This window comes from Oryctolagus cuniculus, chromosome 4 (genome assembly GCF_964237555.1).
Source record: "Oryctolagus cuniculus chromosome 4, mOryCun1.1, whole genome shotgun sequence".
Classification (NCBI taxonomy): domain Eukaryota; kingdom Metazoa; phylum Chordata; class Mammalia; order Lagomorpha; family Leporidae; genus Oryctolagus; species Oryctolagus cuniculus.
In genome coordinates this window covers 32,828,952-32,848,359 of record NC_091435.1, presented here as the reverse complement: position 1 = coordinate 32,848,359, position 19,408 = coordinate 32,828,952, and the positions used below count along the sequence as shown (strand labels likewise).

Below are 19,408 nucleotides of genomic sequence, written 5' to 3'. Positions count from 1 at the left end.
AAAATGTAATTTGAGCCTTTTCTCTAATTCTCTTAATACTTCTGTCTTTTCTGTCAAAATTCAGGAAAATGGAAAGTAGAGATAATTTTTGTACTAGAAATAGAATGTTGTTTTCTTTTAAAGATTTATTTATTTATTTATTTGAAAAGCAGAATTACAAACAGGAGAGTATAGAGACAGAAAGAGAAAGAGAAAGATCTACCATCTATTGGTTCAGTCCCCAAATGGCAGCAATGATAGAGAAGACATGTCTGTTTTCCGCATAGCAGATCCCAAGGCAGGGGCAAGCCGGAGCCAGGAGCCAGGAGCTTCTTCCAGGTCTCCCACATGGGCGCAAGGCCCAGTCACTTGAGCCATCCTCAGCTGATTTCTCAGGCACATTAGCAGGGAGCTGGATCAGAAATGGAGCAGCCAGGACAAGAACCAGTGCTCATATGGGATGCTGGCATCACAGTTGGCAGCTTAATCTGCTATGCTACAATGCCAGCCCCATAGAATGTGTTTTTGAAGATCAGTTTTTCTGGGATTTTGATTTTTCAAATGCTGGGTTAAAAAAATAAAGGCTTTTAAAAGCCACAAAAATACTTTAATCACTAAATAGATAGATGATAGATAGATAGATAGATGATAGATAGATAGATAGATAAAATAGATAGATGGATGGATAGATAGATAGCATTTTGTAGCATGGTTTCTCTAGCCACCATAGAGAGCAGGGCAAAAGTGGATTTGGATTACATAAAAAACCTTATTAAGCAACAACTGCAGGCCAGTTGCATTCAGTTTGATGCACCTGCATTAACCCCCTTAGACCTGAGTCCACCTGACCCAGTCTTGTGCTCCATCAGAGTCTCCGGTCTGACCTTCTTCTCTGCCTAACTCCCTGTCCAAGAGACCAGGGGATTGTGTCCCCCAAGAGAGTCCTCTCAATCCACTAATTCTTGACGGCATCCAGTTCTCAGGTCCTGGTGCTCTGTGTCTAAATGACAGGGATTTGCTCCTGAAACTGCGCTGTTGTGCCTCGGGTCTACCCCTCTACAGGCAGATTGCTCTGCTGCCGTGCACAGCTCTGGACCAAGGATTTTTTTTTTTTTTCTTGAGGGTAGAGGTGCACAGGCCCTGGACGTGTGTCCACAGATGTATAGGGAGGTTCTGCTGGATGAAGCCAGGGTGGGAGCGGAGGGGAGAAAAGACCTTCACTGCTCCCCAGAGGAAATCTCACCTGGACCATGCAGGGGTTGGGGAGCTTTTGTCAGGGTCAGTAACAGTGCTTATTGCAGGGTCTGTTAACTCCGCCTATAATTTCAGTAATTAGAAAGCTCGCAGGCCGCCATCTCTACTTTTGCCCTGGATCCCACGGATGTTAAATGCAGGGTTGTCCTGGTAAGGAACTTCATTTCTCTTTTTTGCATAGCAAACATCATAATCTGAAAGCAGTTTTGCTAGGATTTAGGGGAAAGAGATTAGCTGATAGGAAGGGCAGTATCAGAGGTGTGGTCCCACTTCTAAAATCAACCTAAAATACCCCTATTCTTTGTTGTAATTCATCCTTTTTTTACATTAAGTCTGCTCAAAAAATCCTTTCGAGGTACACAATCTTTCCATTTAGAAATTCGTGTTGGGGGCCAGCATCGTGGCGCAGGGGATTAAGCCGCTGCCTATAATGTAAGCGGAGATTCAAGTCCTGGCTGCTTAGCTCCCTATCCATTTCCCTCCTAATGTGCTTTGGAAAGTAACTGAAGATGGTCCCAGTATTTGGGCTCCTGTATACACATGGGAGACCTGGATGGAATTCCAGATTCCTGGCTATGGTTTGGCACAGCCCCAGCCAAACATCAGAGTTGGGTTTCTTCCTTTTGGAAATAAGGAATCTGAAATTCAAGGAATTAAATATCCTATTTGGAAAACACACACACACACACACACACACACACACACACGTTGTGACCATTTGAGGAGTGAAGAACCAGCAAAAGGAAGATCTCTCTCTCTCTCTCTTTCTTCCCTTCTCTGTCTCTCTCTCTTCTTAGTGTGTGTATGTGTGTGTGTGTGTGTGTGTGTCTTTCTCTTCTCTAAAATAAATAAATCTTTGTTAAAAAGGCAAGAAAATTCTAGTAAACCTATGTAGCGCTGCAATGGAAGTATAAGTCAGCACAGCATTGTAGAAAAAACAGTGGGCCAATTGTCAGGAGCCTGGGATCCGGTCCTCACATAGACATGACTGGATTCTGTGGTTCTTCCCTTTAAGAAATACAGGCCTTGAGCCAGCTCTGTTTCTCCTCGTGTCTCACGTGGAACTGAACACTGCACATTGTAATCCTTCCCCTACACCCAGATAGCTCATTCCTCAGCCACTCTTTCTTGTTTCCAGATCATTATAGGTCTCACTGATGACATTGTTGACAGATAACTTAGCAAGTAAAGACTCAAAGCTACTATTTATTTGCATTGTAATTTGGGTTTATATTCCACGCAGGTCTGAAAAATCTGTGTCTCACTCTAAGGGGATGTTTTATAAGATAATAAGCAATAAGAAATGGGTTTATGAAGAAAGATACAAAAGAAATAAAGATGAAATGTATACACTTGTAGGTTTAGTTTTGCCTAATTCCTGTTTTGTTTATGGAAAGATCCTGCTTGGCTTTAATTTTTATTTTAGATTTGAGCAACATTTCATTCTATGAAATTGAGTAAGTATTCCCTTGGCAAATTTTCATAGATGCTAATAATATTCATGGTAGCTACCTTGTTATATGTATTAACTATGCCTCCATATTCAGGTTTAACATTTACTTAATTGTCCCTAAAATCTCCCGAGGTTTCATGGTCCTGGTTTTGACAAAACGATTAGGTATCTTGCACAAATTAAGACAAATTGTAAGTGGCAAAATTAGAATCTAATGCTCCTTCTCTTTCATGCCAGAAATCAGTTAAGCTCTGAAGTATTGTACCAGACATGGAGGGACAAGTGCATTGACTTAGCACTAAAAGCCAACGGTAGACCCAGCTCCTTCTTGCTTGGCTTACTTCCCGCTCCTCTGCCTCAGTTTCTCTTTCAAACTCTGGGTTTCAGGCAAATCATTTATCCACATTTTATTTTTCTCCTGCAAAGTTCAACCAAGTTTTCCTATTCCTTTGCCTCATGGGCCCATTTTGGTACTTAACTTATATAGCGTCTGTGAAAGTGCTCTATAAATTGTGTGTACATTTAAATTTTATTGATAGAGACTGTAAATATGAAGTATACTTTGGGATCAGAGGCTGAGACTTCTCCAAACTGAACTCTTCAGTCTCTGAGCCTGGAATCCCTTTGTGCCAGTGGTTGAAGTAAATTAGATTAGATTCTCTCATTAGGGGCTGAGTGGTTACTTCTAGAAATAAAGAAGTAAAGAATTCATGTGACAGACCATAGAAACATCAGAGTTGTGTTTCTTCCTTTTGGAAATAAGGAATCTGAAATTCAAGGAATTAAATATCCTATTTGGAAAACACACACACACACACACACACACACACACACACATGCAAAATCTGCCTAACTGATATGTTTACTAACAAAATCACTAACATAGCTTGAACCTTAGTCTCTGGTAGTTTCAGCAGTGTGACCTACATTTGTTTGACCTACTTAAACTCTTAATACCTCAGTTTCTTTATTTCTACAGTAGAAGGATTGCTATAATAGCTCCCGCACAGGGCAAGTTTGGAGCTAAGAGTTAATCAATATGCATTAGAACAATGTTGCTGTTACTGACTTTGAGAAACTGACAGATCTAGGAAATTTACCATGGTGGGGTTCTAATCAATCTTCATAAAAATCATGTATAAGATTTGTTGAAATTCCATTGTTCTTTTAAAGCTTAGAGCCGTGTAGCCAAAAATTTAGCTCTTCTATGAAATATCAAAATAGATTAGCAGCCCTCTCTAAAATCCAAAAAGGGATTTTTTTTGTGGGATGTTTCCATGTAAAGAATCTTAATTTTACCAAGATATTTTAGATGAAGCAGAAATAGTGGGAAAAAATGAAAGGATTCCCAGGATCTAGGACTCAAAATCTCTCCATTGGGAGTCACCCTTCACTGTATGTCTCTGTCTTATGGATCATTTGTTTGTATGGATGTAAAAGCACTGACCGTCTTCCTCTCCAGCACATGCATCAAAGCGAATCAATGTAATCGACTCCAAAACTATACTGGAAGATCAAATTCTGGAGCAAAAAGATAGGTAAGTATCTGGATAATACCAGGCTCCCTGGGATTGTGGACTAATTAATTGCATTTTTTTTTTTTAGCATTTAAAACTCACTCTGTAAAAAGCATTCATACGCTACGATCTTTTAAAATGTATTTGGTGATTTCCAATTCTAAACTACCAATTAGATAGATGTGTCTAAATTTTTAAGTGAGATGGATGTGATTTAGTTTTGGAAACATATGCTCATTAGATACTCATCTATTTCTAGCCAAATTCTGGCAGTGGGAATCTAGTCTGTTTTTTTGTACCAAACACATCCTGACCCCATAGTGTTAATATACTCTACAGATGTGATTGTGCGAATAGCCTTTAGTCATAAAAAAATGTACAATGGACTGGAATGACTCTTGGGCCAGGTATGTGACCTGGAAATATGGGCTTGGCATAGGCTCTGTGCAGTCTGCTTAGAAAAGCAAGAGGAATGGGATGCGGGGGGGGGGGGGGGGGAGTGGAAGGAGATGAGGAAGGAGGAAAAGAGGAAAGGAGGGAGAAAGAAAAACAGTAAAACTTTTGGCCCTGATTGGATTGTGTTGCATTAGGCTTCATTTTTGCTTTTTGTAGGTGACTAAAATGATCAGTGACTGAGGCAAATAAGCCTAATAAGTTCTTTCTCCCAACATGTCCCCCAGCAGTTAACAAAATAGGAAGCTGAAACAATAGGAATAAAGGGATTTAAAAATGAGTGGCCAAGTAACAGGGAGCAGCCACTGAACAAACCTGCTAAGCTAGGCAGTTAAAATTGATTAAAGGGCTGCAAATGCTGCAGGATACAATAGCTTAGAATTTTGTAGATTTGACTTTGGTGAAAAGAATGAACCTTGAATTTATTCATTTTAAAGGATTGGATGTACCTAATGGGAGACCTGGATGTGGCTGTGGCATGATGGAGATTTTTGTAGTCTAACAGATTTAGATGACTCAGTAGTTGCTCAATTAAATTATGTTGATCATAATGACATTTGTATCTTTCTCTTTATCTACTGCCTTAGTGTTGTCTATGGTCATCCAGTCTCATGACTTCAGATACCTTCCATATACTCATGCCTCCAACATTTTATGTATGCTCTGTCACTTTCCTCTGAGTTCCAGGGTTGGAAAGGAAAGCCAGCTCTCCTCGTTGGCACCTCCCCTTTAATGTTTAAATAACACTTCCAATGTGCCTGTCCAAAATAGAACTCTTGATTTTCCTGAACCAAATACAAACCTGTCCTACATACACTATTCTGTACGTCAGCTGTGGCAGCACCTGTGTTCCGGTTGCCCAGGTAACCATACCTTACCATTGTCCTTGACTTCTCTGACATCTAGTCCATCATCAGATCCCAGTAGGCCTATCTTCAAAATGTATATCCAGTAAAATGCAAGTCAAGTGCTATTCATCACTGTCATAGCAACCACTTTTGCCCAAATCAATATCATTTCTCACCTATGTTTTTGTAATTTCCTTTTTACAGTGCTTCTTCTATTCTTGCCCCCAAACAGGCTGTTTGTAACACAGAACCAGGGTCTTTCTTTCTTTCTTTCTTTTTTTTTTTTTTTTTTTTGACAGTCAGAGTTAGACAGTGAGAGAGAGAGAGAGACAGAGAGAAAGGTCTGCCTTCTGTTGGTTCACCCCCTAAATGGCCGCTACTGCCGATGCACTGCACAGATCTGAAGCCAGGAGCCAGGCGCTTCTCCTGGTCTGTCATGCGGGTGCAGGGCCCAAGGACTTGGGCCATCCTCCACTGCCTTCCTGGGCCACAGCAGAGAGCTGGACTGAAAGAGGAGCAACCAGGACAGAATCTGGCGCCTCAACCAGGACTAGAACCCGGGGTGCCGGCACCGCAGGATTAGCCTAGTGAGCCGCAGCGCCAGCCAGGGTGTTTCTTTTTTACCACTGTGAATGAGACTATGTGGTTCTTACGCTCCAAACTTCCAAAGGATTCACACATCAGAGTAAATCTCAAGTCCTTGGAATGGTATGTGAAGTCCTATAGGACCCGGGAAAACTGACTTGATTACTTTTATTTTGTTGTTCTCACATTAAGGGCTAGGTGGTATTTCCAGAAATAAGAAAACATAGAATTAATAGAAGAGATCTCAGAAACATTTAAGTCCTACTGCTTCCTTTGGGAATAAGAAATCTGAGTGGTGTTGATCGTAGCCTCTGGGTTAGAAATGTTATAAGGGCAGGGATTTTTTTCCCATGTGTCTAACTAGAACTCTGAATGACATATAGACCAAAGCTCAATAACTATTTGTGAAATGGAGGAATAAATAACTAAAGACTGAAAGTACTCTCAGAAGACTTCTAATCCATCATTTATTTTATTTATATTTTGGCCATCATAACTTAATATCTTTGACTTGAATGAGTATCATTTGTTAAGAACCTCCAAGGAAAGCTGAAAATAGAAACATTGAAACAGACTTTGAAAGTCATGTGCTGGGGGTGTACACATCTCTAAATCCTAAGTACAATTTCACCTGTCTACGGTCTCATCGTGCACTCAGTGAGTAGCTTGATAAAAAAGCTTTAAAATTAAAAATAAGTAAGTATTGCAATAAACATAATGATCACTATATAATAAATCAGTGTTCCAGATTCATAATCATGCTGTCTAAATTGCACCACTTGAAGTTTCTCAGAACCACTCTTGGGAAATCATTCCCCTTCTTCCGTCTGGAGGAAACAAATCCAATCCTTGTAAAGATTTGTTTACAGAAGTGTTTTCTAAACATTTCTAATTTGCTGAGACTCAAACTGAATTCTGCATTCTAAAGCTTCCTTCTTCAATGAATACCTTAGGAAGATCACCTCTCTTCCAATGCCATGCTGTTATCAACACAACCCAGAGTCAAGCTTTCTCTTTGAGGTGTATGGGGAAAATCCATCAGCTCCAGCTTATTTTAGGTCCGTTAATCTTCTTTGCACATCTTGCTTGTGAAAAAGCAATGAAATCATTTTTATCTCATGCTTTAAAAATCTATTTCAGTTTTTCCAATCATTTGGTTATCATAGTTTGTTACTTTGTTTAAAAAAAAAGAATTATTTATTTATTTATTTATTTGAAAGGCAGAGAGTTACAAGAGAGGCAGAGATAGAGAGAATTCTTCCATCCACTGGTTCACTCCCCAAATGGCTGCAAATGGCCAGAGCTGGACCAATCTGAAGCCAAGAGCCAGGAGCTTCCTCCAGGTCTCCTATGCAGATGCAGGGGCCCAAGTACTTGGACCATCTTCCACTGCTTTCTCAGGCCATAGCAGGGAGCTGAATAGGAAGTGAAACAGCTGGGACTCGAACCGGTGTCTATAGGAGATGCTGGAACTGCAGGCGGTGGCTTTACCTGCTACACCATGGTGCCAGCCCTTAGTTTGTTAGTGTCTATGCTATTTTCTCTTGCCATTTTTATTTCTGATTAGTTCAGATCTAAGATGGACTAGGATTTAGAAGTTACACATGGGCAGGGATATTTCAATAGTTGAAACCTCTCCACAATGGGAGGATGTGCTGAGGTGAAATGCCATGAGTTTCCCTCATGCAAAAATTTGAAAGGAAACTGACTAACTTTCCATCAGGAATTAGGAGCAGAGCCAGGGTTGTCTGAATAATCCCTGAAAATCCTTAATATCTCAATTTAACAACTAGAGTTATAATAATGACACTGGTTGAGTTTTCTAATAAGATCAAGATATTTTGAACTGATTCCATAATTTTTATCTGAATTTATATCATGCATATTAATTATTTCCTTAGGTCTCTTACTATGTGCTCTGAATGAAATATACTAGGCCTGTTATTCTTAGTATCTAGACCACCCCTTTCTGACTTTCATGGCAAATATTATCACTTTAATCCTTCCATACAGACCCTACACTTTGCAACTGAGTGCTCAATTCAGGGATTATGGTTTCAAAAAGTTAATTTTATATATTTTACACAAAAATATGTAAATAGGCATTGTGACAGTTTTTCTTGAGAATACCTGAGGAGTAGAACAAGCCTAATTTTTAAAGCTTCTCTACCAGCCTAACATGTTCTACTCATGCAAGGGACTCAGATAAAATCTGTTATTAATAGCAAAGCATCCAGAACGAAACGCACTGCTTTTGTGGAAAAGGAATAAATAGCATTTCTGTTTGGAAAAGCAATACCTTCCTGGATTGTATCTAATAAATTATTGCTCTTTGTTAGTCACATCTAATTAGGAAGTTTTAATTCCCTTTTAACTGTTGGATTTCATAGCATTTTATGTCCAGCTACATTAAGGATTAATTTTTTGGCTTGACACCAATACTAAATTTGCTTATCCAAATAGAAACCATGCCAAGGGCTTGAAGGATGATGACAGTAATTAACCCAAATCAGATACCAGGAACTATTCCAATGAAAGTGTCTGTTAAACAGTGTATCTTTTGCTGATGCTGAGGCTTACCATTCTACCAAGGGTGGGTCCTGAAACCTCCCATGGAATCTTAACATTAGTGCCAGTGCCAAGAAGGGAAGTAATGGCCAGGCTGTTCATACAAGGTATTTCTTACTCTGATAGATAACATGGAAAACACAGGGAAATAAGTTCTCAAGATCTTCTGAGAAGAGTACACACTAGTTCAGAATTTCTAGAGGTCATGTTGAGAGTAGCTATATCAAACAACATAGAATTTGACATACTCCATGCTTCTGTGTGCGGGAATTTATTACAAGGGACAGAGATCCATGAAAAGAGTGATTGGTATGGAAATAATTAAGGTGGAAGAAAATTGCATCTAATATAAGTATTGATGTTCACTAACTTATACACAAGATAAAGTACTATAAATTATAATGCTGTTACATTATATAATATAATGGTGTTACAGAAGAATATCTGATTTTATGAGGAGACTTTAAAAAGTTCATGGGGCCGGCGCCAGTTACTCACTTTGCTAATCCTCTGCCTGCGGCGCCAGCATCCCATATGCATGCCGGGTTCTAGTCCCGGCTGCTCCTCTTCCAGTCCAGCTCTCTTCTGTGGCCCAGGAAGGCAGTGGAGGATGGCCCAAGTGCTTGGGCCCCACACCCGCATGGGAGACCAGGAAGAAACACCTGGCTCCTGGCTTCGGATCGGCGCAGCGCCAGGCGTAGCGGCCATTTGGGGGTTGAACCAACAGAAGGAAGACCTTTCTCTCTGTCTCTCTCTCTCACTGTCTATAACTCTGCCTGTCAAAGAAAAAAAAAAAGTTCATGTAAAGTGCCTATTATAGAAAAAAGTTTGCATACGTTTTTAAATTTTTTACTCTTTAATTAATTTTCCATGAACTTTTTGATGTCTCCTCATGTTTATTGAGTTAAAAGACTGCATATAATTTTTTTTAAATGACCAGAGGTCAACATTTATATTATCACTCTCAATGCATACAAATAAAAGACTATAAGAACATGCAATATGTTAGCACAGATTATCTTTGAATTGGAGAGTTATGAATTGGTTTTCTTTCCTCTCTCTCTCTTCTATCTTTTGTTCTTCTCCGCCCCCTTTCTTCCTTTCTTCTTACTCTTCTTCATGCTGATTGATATTTTCTAATGTTTCCTTGATAATGAAATACATGATAATGAAATACATGATAATGAATTACAGAGATATTTAGAAGATATTTAGAAGATAAAATTGACAACTATTTGGTGCTTTGTTACAAAGCTGCCAGGTTTGGGATGGAGGAAATGTGGTGCTTTGCGAAGCCAGAGAAAGCTTTACAGAAAGAAGAAAAATAATAACAGGTTTGGTTTTGAAAGTATGTGAGACAAATAAGCAAAGAGAAAAGCTAGATGAAAGTAGAAATCTGGCATATGGAACTGAAACTCAGGGAAAAGATACAGAGTAGTCACATCAATTTGAGAGATGCACAGAGAAGGATGTCAGTGAACCAGTGAGCATGGAGGGCATTGCTCAGGAGTATGCAAAAGATACAAAAGAAATAATGGTTGGACTGAAGCTCCAGGAAGCACAAAGTTAAGAAGGCAGAGAAAGGAAATTAACAAAACTAATGGAGGATCAGACAGAAGGGAGGAAAATATGAAGGTGTGGTGGTAAATTAAAAACTGAACGGAAGGGGCTTTCGAACAAGAGTGGGATCAAGAATGTTAAATGCCATGGAGAATTTAAGTGAAAGAATGTTCAAAACATGCAATGGATATATCAACAAGAGTTTATTGATGTCCTTGCTGAAAGAAGTTTTATCAGATTCCAGAAAATTCGGGAAGGAATAGGTGGTTTGGAGGAAAAATGGCTTACTACGAAAGGAAAGCAAGAAGTAGGATAGTAACCAGCAGGCAGTGGGAGGGTGTCACAGTTGACAGTGTGATTGCATTGGTTGTGATGGTATTGATTTTAAAGCGAGAAGAATGTGTTTTTCCCTGTAGGCTGGTGGGAAGGAGTCAGTAGTAAGGGAATTAGAGAGAGGGTATAGGATTTCTAGGAAGTAAAGTATTTCCTAAAATGTGGGATAGTCAATGCTAAAAGAAGAAAACTCCATGGTAAACCAGTCCCATTGATCATCTAAGAGCACAAAGTTGGTTTTGGGAACTGGGACTCTAAATGGAATAAAACCACATTAAGTGGGAGTTACTGGATTTACAACTGAGAAATAAAAGTGGTCATGGTCAAATATTGAGAAATTGAGGTAGGATAGTTCCAGGTAATAAGACACATGGTTTAAGGTCATGAGAATGGTTGGCCAAAGCAGAATGCAGATGAGTGACCCTGGGCATGTGGAGGTCGTGAACTTGGGAAAAGGTTGAGTTTAAGACACTTGCCTTATAAGATGTGACATCACCCAAGATCATGGCAGAACCAAGTAGGCAAAATGACTTAGAGGCTAATTTGTTCATATGCCAGGAAAGGAATAGATAAGAAAGGGTAGAGTATAATACTACTTGATGGCATTAGCTTAAATGATCTCCCAACTTGGCTTGAATCTGAAGGGTAATTATTTAGAAGAAACTGAAAAATCAGACAAATATGTCCTGGTCTTAAACTGTTTGATGTATGAAAGGATAAAGCAGTCTCCCTTTGATAAGATTCAAGGAACTATATTATAGTCTAGGCAAGCCAGGTTTTTGTTAAGGTAAATATGTAGAGGAATACACAATAAAATGGTTAATATATAACTTTTTTTAAAAAAGTTTGGATCATCTAAAATCTAAAAGACGAATATTATTTTGCTTTATCAGGCCATCATTGGATCACAGAAAACAGTTTTCAATGAAAAAGGAAAAGATCCCTGTTGGTGGGGTAAGCACCAGAAGAATTAATGTTATTTATTATTAATAACTGAAATGTAAAATAGTACATTGCATTATTAATTAGTCATATACATTTATTATTTGAGGAGGGTTACTACAAAATAGTTTAAATAAATTAAATTGTTGGGTATGGTAGTGGTGTTTAGTTAGCAGTGCATGTTATTCAGTTACATACACAAATGTATTTTACTGCTGATAGTTATTAAAATGAATTGACTGCTTTCAAGTGCTTAGGACTGTGCTTGATACTTTACATGTACTTATAAAGAGGTTGCTGTCATGATTCAGTTTATGGATTAGTAAACTGAGGGTTAGAGGAGTTATTAACATGACCAAGAAGACAAAATTTAGAAAATATCAGAATAGCATATAAATCTGTCATGTTTGATTTTAAAGTACAGCTTTAAAATCCTGCATTGTAATATTTGTTTAATGGGTACTAATCAGAAACTATCAGGAACGATACTTTATTCAGAAATGTCATGTCACATTCTGACATTTCTTGCTATTTCTAATTCTTGCATCAATTTTGTCTTTAGGTGAAGTTTTCAATCATTGTGAAGTACCTCCAGGCCTTTGGCTGGCTCTGGGTGGGGCTGATTGTGGCCACTTACTTAGGGCAGAATTTGATGAGCATTTGTCAAAATCTGTGGCTTAGTGCCTGGGCAAAGGAAGCAAAACACATGACTGAATTTACAGAATGGAAGCAGATCAGAAGCAATAAACTTAGTATCTATGGATTATTGGGACTAATACAAGGTAAAAAAATATCCGTCTGCTTTCTCATTTCTTTTGCTGATGTCATTGATTCAGACATAAGCATTTAGCATCATATTATTTCAAATAAAATCTATGCCCTTTTTTACAGATACAAACAGAAACATTTCATTTATATGTGCGAGTCTTATTCAAACTGAAAGACACGAGTAAAAGGCATCCTTAGTATTGGGTCAGGGGAATTGACGATTGGCTCAAACCCAAGGCTTTGTTCAGATTCCTCAGATAACAGAAAAGAAAAGGAGGCACAAGTGTTGTCCATCCCTCCAGGTGCCTATGGGATGTAGATGTGTTATATGCCATATTTTCTTAATATTGGAGGATAATTCAAATATGTATGTTTTCCATTTACCACATTTTAGAGAGTAACCCAACACTTGTAGGTATCAGCAACATAGCCAACATTAAATAATTTACATGTTGTTCTCATTTAATCTTGATGATAATTATTTAGAAAGACATTATCCCCATTGTATAGTGAAGGAAACTGAGGCATGTATGTTAAGACATGCAGGATTCAACATTCTTCACTACATAGCCACTATCTATGTACGTGAGAGTCGTAAGCAATGTGAATACCAAGAGGTGAGAGTGTTAAGGAGCTTAAATTCTAATGCTGAAGGATGGGAATTTAGGCTAGATGTTAAGATTCTCATATCCCATGTAAGTTTGCCTGGATTCAAGTCCTGGCTCTGGCTCCCGACTCCAGCTTCCTGGGAATGCACAGTATGAGCACAACCAGGTGATGGCTTATGTAGTTATATCCCTGCACCTATATGGGAGAACTGGAATGAGTTCCTGACTCCTGGCTTTAGTCCAGCTCAGCTTCAGCCATTGTAGCCATTTGGGAAATGAACCAACAGATGGGAGTCCTTTCTCTTTCTTTTGCTCACTTGCTCTCTCTCAGATTATTAATAATTTTAAACAAATGTAATGATTCAGGGTAGGCACAGGTTATATTTGGTTGAAATATTAAAATATGATTTCTTAAGGATACTTGACATATCAGATCTCAGCTATTTGCTCTCACATTTCTAAGACACTTTACACCCCTCTAACCTATTATGTTTTATATCTTGCTATTAGAGCTTTCTTTATTCCAACTCAGTTTTTAAAATATAAGCTCTTTGGAAATAGGTATTTAGCCCAGCAGTTGAGATATACATTTCCTACTTTGGAGCGCTGGGGTTCAATTCCTAGCTCTGTGTCAGCTTCCAGCTAATGCAGACCCTGGGGAGCAGCAGTGATGGTTCAAGGAATTCTATTCCTGCTATCTAAATGGGAGATTTGGATTGCATTTCTAATTCCCAGCTTCAGCCCATCCAACCTTGGCATTGCATGTATTTAGGGAATGTATCTGTTGTCTTCATCTTCCTCCTCTTCTCCTTCTCTTTTTCCTCCTCCTTCTCCTCCTCCTCTCTTTCCCCCTCTCCCTCTCCCTCCCCTTCCCTTCCCCCTTCCCCTCCCTCTCTCAAGCAAATTATTTAAAATATAGGCACCTTATTTTCCAAGCAGAATGTATAAAAGCTATACTACTGCTTCCAGTTAAAAATGACTGAGTGGGTCATTTACTTTACTTACTTCACAAAATTTCAATGAAATGCCAGTGAACTTCAAGGGATTCCAGCATGATAAATTTCTACATAAGCAATAGGCAGATAATCAAGGGCAGAAGAACCTGTGGCCAGAAACAAACATTGGACAAGGTACAACAGAAAAGAGACATGGGCAGTCAAGCCATGAGAAAATTCTAAACTCAAGGTCACAGGTGGAGAGAGTAGAATTCAGTTGCAATCAATTCATCCAAGTAATTTGCTAGTGCATTGTTCTGCTAGCCTGTTAATCTCTCCTATGACACCCCTACTGCCATCAGTGCCTACTGCCACTGGTGTGGTAGCAGTATGATGAGAACCAGGAAGCCGGTGGTTAAAGAAGGAATGAGAGCTTCTAGCCTGAGTGACATGCATAGAAGAAAGCCACCTGATTGTGAGCTTGGAAAAGCCTCAGCCTGCACATCTGGAACTCAGTATGTGGACATCCAATGTTGAACCCTCTCACTGAAGCTGAGTCTGCAACAAGCCCTTCCATTTAAAGAAACAGATATGTTGGGGGTAATTAATGTACCCTTTGGCTGAAGAAATCCACATCAGGTGTATTAATTAATTAAGTTATCCTGCCTCTGATGTATAAACTGATAATGATGGATGCACTTTAATCAAACTAACAGTGTAAATAGAATCAACTGAGCCCAGAAGTAAAGAAATCATATATGAAATAGAAGAGAAACTTGACACGGTTGGATTAATATCTCCAGAGATTCAATATATTACATCCATAAATTAGCTGGAGAACAAGACAATGTAAAGGATTTAAAAGGATAGTGCTAGTGTAAGAAGATATATTAGAATGAATTATCCCAAAGGTGCATCAAAACAGGGATGGAAAATGAATGATAAGAAAAAAATTAATGTAAGAGTTCAGAAAGTTCAACTCTCATGTAAAATGAGTTTCAATAAGTGGAGAAGAAAATTATTATGTACATACTATGCTAAAATATTACCTGAAACGGAAGAATACAAATGCCTGTTCCAGCAAACCCTCTAATTTGGAGCAGGTAGATAGAGGATTTCAAAGAAATAGTTTGTGTTGCAGAGAGGACAAGGCTAAAACGGGTGAAGGAAACAATAGAATATGTGATGACTGAGTATAGGCAAAAGAGATTGGCTGTGGGGAGCAACTGGGACTAGACTGTTACTGGAATTAAGACTTATTCTGTGCATCTGCTCTCCCACAATGTGGCGCTGGGAGAGGAGTAGACAGCTTCTACCCAGCTGCCTCTCACCAACTTGACAAGCTGCAGGAGCTGCTCCTGGTTGGAGGAGAGCGGCGTGCTCGGCGTGTGGGCAGCCGAGTTGGGATTGGCGGAGGAGGACTATATAGGAGGAGAGAGACGGCATGGTGGTGTGGGTTGGTTGGAGAGTGCGTTGGAGAGTTCGCGGGGAAGTTCGTTACTTCGTTCTTTCTCATTTCTCTCTACTCATTCTTGCTTTGGGAGTTTGCTGTTTACTTATTCTTACTTTACTATAGAAAGGACTTGTAAAAAAAAAGGGAACAACAAGCGCCCGGTCCGGTGCGGCTCCTCCACGTGCAGAGGAGCAGCAAATGGTGCCGTGACTCAGATATGAAGCCTAGGCAGGGTTTAGTGTTGCTCCTCCACGAAGAGGGGGAGCGACATAATGGTGCCGTGACTCGGATTAGGAAACCTAGGACGGATAGGAAACTTAGGAGGGAAGAAACGGGAAGAAGTGGAAAATATCGGAGAGAGAGACTAGCAAACAGCCTAGGGAAAAGCCGGACGAAAAAGGTGCCGGAAGAAGCTATTGAAAGCCTAGGCATAGACTCGGATACGGACTACGGGGGGAAGCTGGGAGAAATCTCTAAGGTTGAAAGCGAAAGTGAAAGCTAGAACAAACAGACTCGGATGCGGACTGTGGGGAGAGGCCAGGAGAAATGAGGGAGGAGTATTGTTGGAAGAAAGCTTGGGGAAACATACCGGGTAGAGAAAAATGTTAGGGAAATTGAAGCCGCGGGGGGCAGGCCGAGGCGGAGACGAAAGCCACTTTGGGATTCTCAAGTTAGCCCGGGAATAGGGGGCGAAAAGTTAAAACCAGAAGCGGAAACGTAAGCCCGGTTGGGATCCGTCTGATTAGCCCGGGGAGCAAAGGACGGGAAGCCAAATCGTGGGGCGGAGACGTGAGCTGGGTTGAATTCGCCAGGTTAGCCCGGGGAACTTAGATTGAATGCTAATGGCGGAGACGTAAGCTACGCTGTGTGACTCGCAGAGGCTGCTGCGCGCAGACAGAGCGTGCGGGGCTCAAGTAGATAGGGAACGCGGGGCTAGCGCGGAGACCGCGGAGTGTGCGCGCAAAGCCGAGCCACGCAGATGAGAGAGGCGCGGGCTGAAGCGGCTCAGAGCCGGCGAGGCGCCGAGAAGCAGCCTCTGGGCGGGCATCGGCAGGGCGGGCGCCGGGAAGCCGCAGGGATAAGAGAAACAGAAGTTTAGAAGTAAAATGAGAGAAATAGGAATGTTGGCAGACAGAAGTAAAATGGGAGAAATAGGAATGCCCGGAGATAGAGAAATAGAGAAATAGAAAGGCCTCCCCACAATACTGCAATGAGAAGGCTTGGATTCGGTCTGCCTGATTAGTAAGGCGGTAAGCACCAGCAGGCGGCTCGACCAGAGTATGAGCTGCAGGTCACCGAAGACAGGCACGTATCAGCGCCTAAAAACCTCCTCACAACATGGCGAAGAGAGGACCCGGATTCGGTTTGCCTGATTGACAGGACTTGTAAGAACCTGTGGCAACTCTAGCAAGTAGAGCAGAGTGTGTGCCGCGGGACACCGAAGACATGCGCGTATCAACGCCAAAAAATAAAAAGAAAGGGGGATCTGTGGGGAGCAACTCGGACTATACTGTTACTGGAATTAAGACTTATTCTATGCATCTGCTCTCCCACAATATGGCGCTGGGAGAGAAGAAAACAGCTTCTACACAGCTGCCTCCAGTTCAGCCAATGAACTGTGGGGCTTGCTCCTGGTTGGAGGAGAGCAGCGTGCTCGGCGTGTGGGCAGCCGAGTTGGGATTGGCGGAGGAGGACTATAAAGGAGGAGAGAGACGGCATGTACCAGGAGCATCTAGGGGGAACATCTAGGGGGAGCACCTGTGCAGCCCCCGAGAGAGCCGGCCGGCGGGGTGCCGCTCCCCTGCGGAAGTGGGGAAAGCGGCCAGGGGGAACCGCCCTTCCACGGGGGTGGAAGGGACAGTGGCCAACCCGGGAAGAACCAGCAGCAAACCCGGGGAGGGCCGAGCAGACGAAAGAACAGCGCAGGGTCCTGTGTCGTTCCTCCACGAAGAGGGGGAGCGACATAATGGTGCCATGACTCGGATATGAAGCCTAGGCAGGGTTTAGTGTTGCTCCTCCACGAAGAGGGGGAGCGACAATTGGCTAGCTATTGAAATGATTGGGAATAAGGGCTCATTGCATAGCAAGCTAATCATGTGGAAAACTAGTAGTGCATGCACCAAAAATTACTAAACTTCATGAATATTATGAGAGAATATAAAAAATTTTTGAGAGAAAACAGAATTTAAAAATCAGTTTGTTTTGGTGCAAAGAAAGTTGGAATCCCAACATACTAGTTTTTTTTGTTATTTTTGTTTGTTTGTTTTTTTGACAGAGTGGACAGTGAGAGAGAGAGAGACAGAGAGAGGTCTTCCTTTGCCGTTGGTTCACCTTCCAATGGCCGCCACGGCCAGCGCGCTGCGGCCAGCACACCGCACTGATCGGATGGCAGGAGCCAGGTACTTATCCTGGTCTCCCATGGGGTGCAGGGCCCAAAGACTTGGGCCATCCTCCACTGCACTCCCTGGCCACAGCAGAGAGCTGGCCTGGAAGAGGGGCAACCGGGACAGAGTCCGGCGCCCCGACTGGGACTAGAACCCGGTGTGCTGGCGCCGCAAGGTGGCGGATTAGCCTGTTGAGCCGCGGCGCCAGCTCCAACATACTAGTTTTTATAATGTGCCTATTCCAGGAGCTTTTTGAATACTTCTCATATGTGTTTTATAATAGTGTAAACACTGAATATTTATTGGAGGAAAAAAGGTGAGAACCTGATTTATTTTGAGAGAGGGAAAGAGAAGTAAGGATGAAGGGGGGAAGAAAATAATAGAAAATATTTAACACTGAGAAATCAGTAAATGGCGATATTTGATACCGTTTAAAGATCCAAAAATAGCTAATCTAAGGTAGTGAAGAGTCACTGTTTTCATTTTGTTTTGTTTTAGACATGGTACTACAAGGTGACAAGGATCATATGGACAAAATATTTTTATAAGCAATTTTGTGCGTTAGAGTGCAATGGAGCAAATGTGTGTCCAATGAGGCTCAAAAGCAAACTGACTTAAGTAACAGGGAGATTCATTGGCTCTCAAACCTGAAGAGCCCAGGCATAGATCTTGAAACATGCTCCACCCAAAGGCTCAAGTAAAAGATCCACAGCTCTGTTTGTCACCTCTACTTGTTTTTCTCATTGGTTTAATTCTCCAGTTTCACATGATGATGGCAATGTCTCCAACCAAAAATTCCCACACACCCCACCCTCCACTTCCATCTATCCACGAAATTGCTCCTTTGAAACAACCTGGGTCACAGACCCATCCTTGAACTAGACACTGGGACTTTTTTTCTTCTGTTTTCTTATTACACCTTGGCTAGCTCCTTTTTGAGCTTGACTCTAGTAATGTTTTTGCAAGTGAAGTTCTGTTTCCAGCTTCTTTCTTTTTTTCTTTTTAAAAATGTATTTATTTTACTTGAAAAGTAGAGCTAGAGAGAGGGTAAGGCAGAGAGAGAGAGAAATCTTCCATCTGCTGGTTCACTCCCCAAATGGCTGCGATGGCTGGAACTGGGCCATTCCGAAGCCAGGAGCCAGGAGCTTCTTCTGGGTCTTCTGCATGGGTGCAGGGGCCCGAGGAGCTGGGCCATCTTCTGCTGCTTTCCTAGGTACATCAGCAGGGAGCTGGATCAGAAGTGGAGCAGCAGGGACTTGAATCAGTGCCCATATGGGATGCACACACTGCAGGCAGTGGCTTAACCTGCCACTCTACAGCGCCAACCCCCCAACTACTTCCAACTTTACTTCCACTAAAATTACCCATAGAGCATATAAATATATATATTATACATATATTACATATATTGTAGCATTTTATATTGTGGCTATATTGTAGCAGTTTCAAGGGTTCTTTTGTTAGATGTATGATATGACATTATAAATTATAATTATGTCAATTATAAATGTCCCAAGATTTAGAAATAAATTTGAGAATGAAATCTGTATGAAACAGAGCCTCAACTTTCTAGGCTGATTTTTTTTTACAAATAAGATTATAAAGAACACAATTTGGGTCGCCATTTTATATATATTTGAAATATATATATATATATATATATATATATATATAGTGTCTGCCTTTTCAGTCCCTTCCACCAGGCAAGTCTTGTGGGGAGCAGCTCGGACTAGACTAAGTTACTGGAATTAAGACTTATTCTATGCAT

The 19,408-nt window shown here is 41.0% G+C and overlaps 1 protein-coding gene across 3 annotated transcripts in view; it reads left to right on the top strand.

Annotated features, from left to right (window-relative positions):
• The window catches only part of LOC100346553 (multidrug resistance-associated protein 1), a 110,485-nt gene that overhangs the window by 70,653 nt on the left and 20,424 nt on the right, over positions 1 to 19,408 (top strand). For all 3 annotated transcript variants that reach the window (XM_002716653.5, XM_008267130.4, XM_070071921.1), the window contains 3 exons: positions 4,149 to 4,224; positions 11,444 to 11,504; positions 12,055 to 12,274. In XM_002716653.5, the coding sequence (XP_002716699.3) occupies positions 4,149 to 4,224; positions 11,444 to 11,504; positions 12,055 to 12,274 (357 nt within the window). The remainder of the gene's footprint in view (positions 1 to 4,148; positions 4,225 to 11,443; positions 11,505 to 12,054; positions 12,275 to 19,408) is intronic.